Here is an 11483-nt window from a genome sequence, read left to right on the forward strand (position 1 = left end):
CACTCCAATATGATGGTCACTATACCACCTCATTGCAGCTTTAAATTATAATTTTTGTTGTCATATATTATACCATTGATACAGAGAACTTATTACAACGTCCTTCACAAAACAGCATCACACAATCCATTAACTTACAAAATTATTATCCCAAAAAAACCAACGTCTTAAACAGATAAAACACAACCCAATAAAAACAAGAAAGGGCAAGGCGCGATGCGCATGTTGGCTGCCTGTTGCCTGTTTTATAAAAAGTGCATCCAAAGAGTTTCACCTGTTAATTATAGTCAATTTCTTCTATTACATGAGTTTTACAATGTGTAAGGGCTTACAAAATTGTGATAAACTTAATTAATACTCCCCTCATTTTATAATGTTAGTCTTATATGAAATCAATCACATAAAATAAGAAAAGAAAAATATTTGGAATCTAACATTAAAGTACAAAAATAATTCATAAACTTGCTGTTCGATCAAGTACTTTTTGATATTACTTTGACTACTATGTTTACCAATGATGATAGTCAGGTGGCCTTTGATACCCCCAGTGTGGGACCCCATAGGGTTGCTGTTGCGGTGGAGGTCGCGGCGGTGGCGGATAAACATAAGGCTGTGGTGGCGGATAATGGGACATTCGCGGTGGAGTATCGGCCCACGTTTGTGGTGGTGGCGGAGGGTATAAAGCAGGAGCAGGAGGATAATGGGCAGAATCTGCTGTAAATGATGATGATGACGAGGGAGGAGGATAAACCAACGGCGGAACTGAATGTTCCTCCAAATCAATCTTTGGGTACTGAATCACTTCTGAAGCAGATCCACCCAATTGCGAATGATGATGATGTTGGTACCCCATGACATGAGTATCTGAATTTATATCATGTGTTGCATTACCATCCAATTGCGAATGATGATGATGTCCTATGACATGAGTATCTGAAATTGTATTATTACCATCCAATTGCGAATGATGATGATATCCATTATCTGAATTTGTATTACCATCCAATTGCGAATGATGATGATGGTGATGGTGATGATGTTCTATGACATGAGTATCCGAATTTGTACCATGTCCTTGACTTTCATGTTCTTGTTCATGACCATGATGATAATGGTTGTATCCAGTAATATTATGAATTGAACTAATATTACTAGTATAATTATTATTATTACCAATAACCTTATAAGAAAAATCAAGAATACCATTATGTTTACCTTCAGGACTACGCACCTCATAACTAACAAATCTGACAATCTCACCTCCAACAGATTGAATCAATTCCGTCAACGGAACACGAACCTCTCCAATAGTTTTATCCCCAAACAACTGCCCGTGATTTCGCAGCTCGAATAGAAGACACAAATCTTCAAAATTAGGGATGAACGATTTCAAAGGACGTAAATCGAACTTCATGGAATGATTCCATTCTGGATTACCATCCCCATTATCTTCATCAACAATGGTTTTTTGTTCCTGTTTTTGGTCTTGGGTGAGTAGTAGCTTCTCATTTTCAGAGGTTATTGAAACAGCTGCATAAACTGTTAGTTTTTGGAAGAAATTGAATGATGATAAACCTTTACACCACATTACTTTGATTTCCAATTCCATTTTATAGTTTTGTTTTCTGGGTTTTGTTTTTGGGGTTTTTTAAACTCTAAGTTATTATAATTATTTGAGATTTTTCTAGATGAAAAGAGGAAGTTTGGTTGGTTTATCAGTTCATGATTTGTGTTTGTTCTTGTAAAGTTTATGATGATCTACTTTCCAACGGTCATTTTCAGGGTGAATGACACGTTTATGAAAAATCAGACTTAGACAAATTTGATGAGTTAAGGTGTTAAAGATGCATCTTGGAAATTGAATTACGAAATTGGCAGAAAATAGGAAATATCGAAGACCCTTCTAAGAATTAAGCCAGCGTGTCTTGCTAGTTCTGGATGCTAATTTTTTTTTTTCCTCTGTAAATTTCATTTGTTTGTCAGTGCTTGTATTTAAAAAGTAATAAAAAATCTGTATAATGAAGTTGAGTTTGATTGATTAAAGGTGAATATGAAAAACATGAGAAAAGAATTTGATTGATCAAAACTAATATTTTGAACGATGAAAGTGTACAAAAGATGTGTAAATTTTGAGGTTGCACAATGGCTTATTTATTGATTAAACTCGTATTGGAAATTATCGATTCAAGTCGGTTTCAAAAGCTTCATTTCTCAATTAACAGCTCTAGGCATTTGCATGGCCATGTTGCAACAGAAAGACTGGAAGTAATGGCAGTTCAGAAGATGGAGCAATGACCCTGCTCTGCAATCACAAGTCCACAACCACATCCTCAGAAAAACTTGAATTGTAAAGTCTTAAAAGAGTTTACTTATCTTCTTATATTCATTCAAAGTTGTTAGGTTTACTTTTTCTTCCTTCCATTTGATATGTTTTCCTTAATGAGATAGACGTGTAATGAAAAAGTTAACACTGAACAATCCAGATTTGTATGAACATTTATGACAAACTGATCATAAAAGTAAAAGTAAAGTCGACAACTTTCAATTTAGAGAGTTAGCGTTCAAAAGCCGCCAGAAGCCCAGAACAAGAAAATTTGCCAGTCAACAAAGACTTCACGATATGCAGTTGGAGGTGATTGCTGAGAAATTTGGATACATTTACTTCGAAAATTAATACATCAATTTCTATGACATATTTACTTGAAAAAATATATTACAACGAATCTCGTGTTTCCAGGAACTGAGTATGTACAACTTTAAAATACATTTCGACTTCAGGCTACAACAAACTCGGAAGGAAAATATATTTATACACCACTCAAGTGACCTACAGATTTTAACAATGAGCGGGTGTCAAGTGTGACACCAGAAAAATAGTGTAAAATATTCTTGGGGACTTACACAAACTAATCCTATCAAAGACTCTGCGAGACCAGTGAGCTTGTCTCCAGCAGTTTGTCCTCGTCCATTGGGATCTTATCCCAACCAGTACCTCTCATCGGGAAAAACTTGGCCCTGTCAGCAGTACTGCCGCCTCTAAATCCAGTTAGCTTTGATGATAGCATAGGCATCACAAAAACAGAAGACGCATTCATCGAATTTTCTCCCATTCCTAATGCTAATAAGCAAGTAGTCTGCAAGGAAAAAAGCAGTTAATTTTTTGTTGCAAGGCAGGACCATAGAAGTATAGTCATTATTAAAACGTAGTAATAAAAATATTAACTAAGACTAATTACAGTGATTTGAGTAATACTTATTCAAAAAAAAAAAGTAGTACTTATTCAAATTATAAATTTACATAAGAAAGGTCAACTTTAGAAAGGAAGTCAAAAGCGCACCTTTGCTTTGAGCATGACATCTACAGCCTTGGTTAACATAATTCGTAAAAATGGCTTCACCTCTTTGCTTTGAGTATCCTCCAGTGATGTAACCAACAACCTGATGCCAGTCAAAAGCATGAGTTTATACCCCCAAATTAGTAAACAAAACGACTAGCAGACAGTTCAAAAACTCCAAATGATGGAAAGCAGAAAAGTGACAGCCCTTGTAATCAGATCAAAGTAGCCCTGCATACAGGACCAGCAAAGTTGAATCATTTTGTTTACCTTTCCTCATCATTTGCAACACTTGGAGAAGTTATAGCATCCAAGGAACCATCTTTGACTTCACCACCTAATAATATTCAATGTTCAAGCCAAACATGATTAAAGCCTAGGCTCTATATTACAAACTTCAAATAAAATAGTAACCCACAACCAATAAGCATACCTTTAACCTCATCTGGTGCAAGCAAAGTAATGCCTACGAACACAGACATCATGCCCAGAATAAACATTGTCGTCCGTAGTGTATTGAAGACCTGTTCAAGACAATATAATAAATTATCTATCTGAACTTGTAAATAGCTATTAAGTAACAAAATGTCTTTTCAACATCCACCCCATGGGAGAGGGAGAGCAAAGAGAGAGAAAAAGAGAGGGGATATGAAAACAAAAGGATCAGATGTCTAATAAGAAATGAAGAAAGTGACAGGAGAGAGAAAAGCACCTGATATTCCTGAAAGTAAACAAATCCGGTACAAATAGAGAAAAAAGTCCATGCAATCTGGAACATGGGAACTATGACAATTGCATCAAAGAAGGCCAGTCCATCATTCAACCTAGCCATCTGGAACGGTATAACAGACCTTATCAGGACTGAGGCAGGAAGACAACACAGCATACTGAAATATTGCTATTATTGCATTGGGAGGGGGGTTTCTATAATCCTTACCCAGAAACCAGCTGTGCTCAGAAACAGCAGAAGCATGGAGTATGTGAACCAACTATGCAAGTGATAGTTACTGGACATGGCCAATCTTAAAAGATTAGAGCTGCCAAAGCAAAGAAATCAAACCATCTCAGTACCATATTTGTCAACCATCATCAAATAAATAAAGGAGATCAAAGTTGCAAAAAAATCATACAGAGACTTAGCGAACAGCACAGAACAAGATCCTACTGCGCCTGAAACAACTGCATAGGAAAAAGGAAGCAGCATTTGCCAATAGGCTTTGATTTGATGCCCAGAAGTTGCAAGTATTTCTCCTTTTCTGCAAATCCAGATAAAACTCCATTAAAATAGGATGGCAGAAAAGTCTTGCCAGTTACTATTCAAATTAGAAAGAAGTTAATACATGCTCTAAAAAAATACATGCTCATCGTGAGATTCAGTGAGCTGACCTGTAGAGATAGTGATGAAAGGCGACAACAATTATCAAAGTCAAGCAGTATAGCAGGAACGTTATGTTGCTATACTTCTCTGCCAACTCCTCTGGTGTATACACTGAAACAAGCAACATGAATCAAAGACCATTTGAGCATAAACAATTGCATGGAGAAGCTCGTTCATTAAATCAACAGAGTCAACCACTGACAACAGTGACGAACAGAGAAGCATTAGACTAGCAAATCCAGATACATCCAGCACAAATTGCATCATCTTAAATCGTATTTATGCTATACTAAAATGATGTTTGTGAGATATATACAGCAGACTTGGACATTTTAGTTTGATCCACAGCTCAGCTTAAGCATACAGTCCATGTCCTGGCTTACCTTCTCCGCTATTTACAATCTTTCTAGTTTTAACAAACCCAAGACAGCTAATAAGTTCTTATCTGATCACCTACATTTAAAAGTTACAACACAATTTACAACATGATTCCTGTCAAGATATAAAGGCTAAACACAATCTTATCAAGAGAAAGGACAAGCAAAAAAAAAAGAATAAATTCCTGTTCCCTTATTAGTCATTAATTGATTATCAAAGAAACACAACTTGCACCAATCTATACTAAAGAAGGAAATAATATCATCAAACCCACTGTATATGGGTATAGAGATATTAACCATACTCTGCCACCCTGGTCACAGTCAAGCTGGTTAGAATACAGGGAGCCTCAAACACCACATAAATGAAGAGAAACCTGCTTTAATTTATAATTCTTTTCACAGCAAATTGTCCAAGAATAAATATTTTAAAGACTTCTATGCAAGGATCTAATAAAGCTTATATCAATTTCAAAAAGAGGTGGTAATTAGGTAGTAGGCATACAACACACAGTCAACCTAAATGCAAAACAAATAGATAAAGATTCTAATTAACTGAATAGTCCGTTACTGTTGACAATCAACAACAAAAATACTTCAAAGACTTGATTTTACAGATCAGCCAAAAGGATTGCATTCCTTGAAACTAAGCTGAGACGTACCAGGTGACTGGTGATTGCCAAAGGCAACAAGGAAAACATTTCCTAGAACAATAAAAGTTGTGGCTACCAATACCCTGCAGAAGTGCAAAACAGAAAAATAAAGCTGGTAAGCTGAAATAATGCATCTGATGGCGACAATCTCCAATTAAGATAAGCTTACTTTACTGAAATCTTTTTGTTCAAAACGAAGAATGAAAACGCGATGTTTGAGACAAACTGAACAGATCCTAGAGCTGCAAGAAGTGACTGTCAAAGACAAAGAAATATGAAAAAAAAAAATCAGGGTGGGGAAAGAGAGAATCGCTAAAATAACAAAATTAGCTAGGGTAATATGAGAACATGAAGTGGAAGCCAATTATTTGCATTATATACGTAGCAGTAATTATTTACTTGTCATTTAATTAGTATAAGTGTGTAACTAGGATCCATCTGCTTATCAAGCTAACTAACCTGAGCAGCATATCCAAATGAGAAAAAATTGAGACAGTTTCCAAAAGCAAAAAATAGAATGCCTGCACATTTGTTTAAAAGATCACATTATAAGAAGAAATACCTTGGATATTAAAATAAAAGAGATGCAGAGATATCATACCAACTCTCCACGTCTGAAAGTGAGAGACGGGCTTCAATAAAGCCTTCCCACTAGTGTCTTTATTCTCTAGCAAAAACCTCTCTCTCTGCATACATTCATTTAAGCTCGTAAATGATCATCGAAACATGCTGTGAAAAGGTAATAGAAACTAATGTTGCAAAAGGTTTCAATCAATCCCAACAAACTTGATTATATTATTAAACACCTTCCAGATCATCTCATAATGCATGCTCAAGTATTATTAAACACCTTCTGGATCATCTCATTATGCATGCTCAAGTAAACAGTTGCTTTTATCCAGACACCATAAGATATCTTGCCAAACCATAGGCCTTAAAAGTACTCCCCCTTTCCAGAATAAATTTCTTTAAGAAGTTATTATTGCTATATTTCAATCAATCAATCAAAGCCTTAATCCCATAAGTGAGGTCGGCTATATGAATCAAAGGTGATTATTCCGTATAGTCATCCACAAAAATCTTCCTCCTCCATCCCTTACAATCAAATACCTCATTCTCATGCAAATCCATTTGCTTCATATCCTTCCTAACTCCTTCCAACCAAGTCATTTTCGGTCTCCCTCTACCTCATTTAAGCTCTCCATGATCCCACTCTTCCACTCTTCGTACCAGTGCTACCATATACGCAAGATAAAGCTATATGTTTGAACTATGTTACATGTGTCTTAGCAAGAGAAAGTTTTCTCAGCCTCAAAGAGACTAACCCATTCCACATCGAGAATGGCAACAGATGTAACAAGGCACAAAACCAGCAGATACAACATTGCATGCCAAAAATTAATTAAATAATAGAGGGTTGGAAGAGGAAATTTTATTCATTTAATTAACCAGTTGAGACTATCAACTATGACTAGCCAAAGAATATGTTTAGAATTGTTAGTAACTTTAAGCCCAAGTTGTATCTCTCACCACACCACCTCAAATTTACAGAAACCTTTACCTAGGCACACACCAACAAAACTTACAGCAACCTTTACCTAGGAAATTTATAAAATATGATGGATACAATAATGATCTCCCTCTGTTTTGCATCAGTTCTTTCACTTTGACTTTGTACACTATTCACAAAACTCACTTTAACCATAGTTTTTGCTAATAAGGAGGAAAACAAATATCATGTACACTATCATTTGATTTGTCACAATATATATTTTCAAAATATGCTTTTAAGTAATAAAAAATAGGAAAAATTGCCATGATTAATCCCAACTTTGCTTCATCTGCCAATATTAATCCCAAGTTTGGATTATTTTTTATAAATCCGAACTTTATACTCCTTCCGCTCATAACACTCACAGGTGGCGGGTGACGGGTGACTTGTTGAGCAGGTAATTTTTTTTTTTAGTTTAATATACACATGTTAGCATGTAATTGGACAAAAAAAATAAAAACAAAAAAAAAGCAAAACCTCCTTCACCCCTACCGCACAGCCACCTCCTCCCTCCCCCTGACTGCGGCAACCATCAGCGATATCTCCCGGCGACGGAAACATCCTCCTTCTCCGACCAGCGCAATCCCCCAACCCCTCCCTAAACCCTTACCCCGCTGCTTCCCCTTCTTCCTCCCTCACCGCCGCTTCCCCTTCTTCCTCCCTCACCGTCGCTTCCCCTTCTTCCTACCCTCCCCTACCGTCGCGATCCATCCGCACCTCCCAATATGATAAATTGGTGTATTTGGTGGCCGATATTGCTGATTTGATGGCTGGAATTTGTGCGGCATCGAGAAGGAATTGGTGAGCAGCAACGGCAGTTTGGAGAGTAAAGGTGGAGCAGGGGAGGGTGGTCGAAATTTGTGCAGCAGCACCAGGGTAGGGGAAGAAGGGTTGGCTGGCCGTGGGTGGCAGCGGGCTGGATGTGGGTAGTTTTGGTTATTTTTTGCTTTGTTTTTTTTGTTTAATTTTTAATTTTTATTTATTTTTATATATTTTTTAATTTTTTTTAAAACCAATCATACGCTGACAAGTGTCTTGTAACTTGTAATATTAGGTTGGATGACTGGTTGGGAGTGTTATGGGCGGATGGAGTATAAAGTTCAGATTAATAAAAAAATAATTCAAAATTGGGATTAATATTGGCGAACGAGGCAAAGTTGGGATTAATCATGTCAATTTTTCCTTAAAAATATTATTGGTTAAAGTTGTGCATTAGCAAACCTACAAGTAAAAGTAGAACAACTACAAAAGTGCTACATTTGAGTTCATAATTTTTTTTTTTTTTTTATATAACTTAATAATTCTAACTTAAGTTTTCATGCTAAGCTTACAGAACTTTTGGACCATGAATGATGAAAAACGACTATATAAAAACAAACATAATTAACATACCTCTGTATGACCTAACTTGAGAAGGTTAGTTCCAAAGTTTATAGCAATACTTCCAAAAAGATTAATGAAGGCTCCAATAACCCACTCTCCCATGTTGTCCAAAGATCCCTTATGTAAACTTAATCAAATATACAGTCTTCCTGAAGTTGCAGAGTCTTAAAGCCAATAATTCCTTCAAAGGTTATGAACAAGGCCGAGTCCATCATCAAATATTCACGGACATCTTCGCATTTATACCTGTCCATCAATCCCTAGGCCATTAGCCATAAGTCTCTCCCGAGCAAAAATCCAAAAGCTATAGAAAGCAGGTATCAAGAGAAGCTCAAGATCAATAACAAGAACAACACCACCAACCTACCAGTCAACCACATCCATAAACAGCCTATTGAGGTCAATATAAATGCATCATTACCCTTAAAAGACCATGAAGCTGTTTCGGCACACAGACAAAATTTTCAAAGACTTATATGATGATCACAAACTCTCGGAATTCAAGAGCAGAGAACATCACCAGCTTATTGCTACCAAAACCTAAACTTTTAAAAAATGTCACAGCTTGACACCAAAATAGCAGTACCATAACCCAAAGATGAGTACCAAAAATCGCCGCAATCACTATAATATGGGTAAATTTATCCACATTGAGCATGAAATTAAGGAAACAAGCTTAGAAATCTCGATCAAAAAACAAAGAAATTAAAATCCAATTGAGATGCAGCTAATTTCAAATAATTCTAAAACCCAACATCAAGTTAAGCAATGCAATTCCTTTAAACAAACAAATATGAAGCTAATTACTTCAGTATATGTATTATTCTTACAACCTAAACATAATTGCAGATTTGCAGCCATTTGATTCAGTAGAGAAATTTCAGACCCCAACGTCTATTAAAAAAACGATTGGGTTTTAATACAGAAATATAACAACCCCAGATAATAAAAGAAAAGAAAAGAAAAGAAAGGAAAAGACAATTAATAAGAAGCCATTATTCATTTACTGAGAAAATTCGAATATTCCTACTAAATGGAAATGAAAGATCAAGCTGAAGAAACATATTACCTGAAGCTAAAACGTCAACATTAGGAAGAAGGATTAAAAACCCAGATATAACAGATGATTTGTAATAAAAGGGCTTTGCGATTGCAATTACAATTATAAATCGGTCCAAAAAGAAAATATGTACTTAATTCAACCGGATCTTCAGGAAAAACTTTTTTATTTTTTTTATTTTGCTATTTATACTCTCTTAAAAATCACAAAATAGATTGGATAATGGAGTAACAATAAGAATACCAAAAAATTGTACGGTAGGAAAAAATATGTTGGAGAGAGAGATCAAGATTAGATGATAGAGGAAAAAATGGGAATTTAAGGAGATTTTGGTTTTGATTAGTATAACCGAAAAAATAAAAAGAGTTTACTTTTATTTTGTATAAAGTTGTTGGCGTAATTGGAAGGCCACGAAGAAGGTGTCTGGTCAAATTCGAGTTGAAGTTGATAGCTGCTCCGGCACAAGTTCACCACTCCCGCAGCCCCTTAGTTTTTTTGGAACATTTTTTTTTCCTTTTAATTATATACGAAGTATAAGCTAGGAGACACACGCGTGAGCAATATTATTTCTTTTATTTTCTAAAATATTATTAATTATCTCTGGGAGAAACGTATTTTGTTTATCTTGGGGTTAAAAATGTCTTTTTGCAACAACTTGGTATTTCACGGATTTAAGTCGTTAGTATCTAGTCAATTGTATGACTAACAGTGTTCCAAACAGCTGTTAAACGAAACCCTAGGATCTTTATATGAAGAGAGTGAATTGCTGCACATGTTAGTGAGAGAATTGAGGGAGAATTCATTGCAAACCGAACATCCGATTAAGGGGCACTTGCAAAACCAGAGGGAAGCCTACTTATTTGTTGTTGAAGGTGCGAGCAATTTTGGGCTAGCAATGCCGATATAGCTAATGTGGATTTGCGATTGAGCTACAACAATTGAGTTGCTACGATTGAGGTAAGGAAATTGATGTTTGTGGTATATTCATTAATTGATATAAATTTTGGTGATTTGTTATTACTGAATTGTTGTTTTCGAATTCAATTGGATATGTGTTTGTGATTTGTTATTACTGAATTGTTGTTTTCGAATTCAATTGGATATGTGCCAGACTGAAGTAGCCATGTGTTGATGTGGAAAACTTAAAATTGTATCTAAAATGTATTTATGGAGCTGCATATCAAATATCAATTGCTATGAATTCTGGAGCTGCATATCCAACCGGTAAATCGCTGTCAATTAAGTTGCAAGAAAAGGTGAATACGATTCAGCAAAAATATGGTCAACCCTCTAGGACAAAGTCGCGTAAATATGCTGGTCGGGTATATACCTCTATGGGCATTCCTGTTAATTCCAAATTGATGGAAAGGGTGGAGGGTCATTGGGAGGCACATGAAGAGGAGGAGTTTAAGATGTTGTTCTTATTGTTGTCACTAGAAATGGTGTTATGTCCTACCCAAGCACCAAGGTTGGCTTCTGATTTGATTCCCGCGCTTACTTGTGCTGTCAATGCTGCCTCGTACAATTGGTGTGATTTAGTTTTGAATAAGTTGATGGATAGTGTTAATAGTTTTGCTCGTCGATTTTATTCAACCGTGGTTGCAGGGGGTTGTGGTGGATGTACCATATTTGCAGTGGTGCGTATTTGTTTTGCCCTAAAAACGGCAAATGTATGCTATCATGGCCCTTTTTTAATATAGTAATGACATTGTTGTTTTGATGCAGGTTTTTTATCTGGACAAATT

General features: G+C 35.9%; 2 protein-coding genes across 2 annotated transcripts; both read right to left on the reverse strand.

The window, feature by feature from the left end:
• Positions 1 to 197: 197 nt before the first annotated feature.
• LOC110688793 (FK506-binding protein 5-like) lies at positions 198 to 2536 on the reverse strand. The gene has a single exon (XM_021865554.1). It carries the CDS (start codon positions 1607 to 1609, stop codon positions 509 to 511), a length of 1101 nt encoding a protein of 366 aa, XP_021721246.1. The 5' UTR covers positions 1610 to 2536; the 3' UTR covers positions 198 to 508.
• A 100-nt stretch (positions 2537 to 2636) lies between these two features.
• LOC110688783 (probable magnesium transporter NIPA8) lies at positions 2637 to 10227 on the reverse strand. The gene is made up of 14 exons (XM_021865548.1): positions 9748 to 10227; positions 8688 to 8924; positions 6345 to 6429; positions 6203 to 6264; positions 5913 to 5998; positions 5753 to 5826; positions 4722 to 4824; positions 4466 to 4591; positions 4273 to 4372; positions 4048 to 4167; positions 3769 to 3859; positions 3606 to 3672; positions 3339 to 3438; positions 2637 to 3134 (listed from the first exon to the last, which is right to left on the reverse strand). The coding sequence occupies exons 2-14, from the start codon at positions 8778 to 8780 to the stop codon at positions 2916 to 2918; spliced, it is 1326 nt and encodes a 441-aa protein (XP_021721240.1). The 5' UTR covers positions 8781 to 8924; positions 9748 to 10227; the 3' UTR covers positions 2637 to 2915.
• Positions 10228 to 11483: the final 1256 nt, after the last annotated feature.

The sequence above is a fragment of the Chenopodium quinoa genome, unplaced genomic scaffold (genome assembly GCF_001683475.1).
Source record: "Chenopodium quinoa cultivar QQ74 unplaced genomic scaffold, ASM168347v1, whole genome shotgun sequence".
Taxonomy (NCBI): domain Eukaryota; kingdom Viridiplantae; phylum Streptophyta; class Magnoliopsida; order Caryophyllales; family Amaranthaceae; genus Chenopodium; species Chenopodium quinoa.

Excerpts from the sequence above, each read along its gene's own strand:
- LOC110688793 (XM_021865554.1), bottom strand. The coding sequence starts at position 1,609 with ATGGAATTGGAAATCAAAGTAATGTGGTGTAAAGGTTTATCATCATTC.
- LOC110688783 (XM_021865548.1), bottom strand. The coding sequence starts at position 8,780 with ATGGGAGAGTGGGTTATTGGAGCCTTCATTAATCTTTTTGGAAGTATT. Across the intron at positions 6,265-6,344 it reads CTTTCAGACGTGGAGAGTTG|GCATTCTATTTTTTGCTTTT; the intron begins GTATGATATCTC and ends ACAAATGTGCAG. Across the intron at positions 3,439-3,605 it reads GTTGCAAATGATGAGGAAAG|GTTGTTGGTTACATCACTGG; the intron begins GTAAACAAAATG and ends GACTGGCATCAG.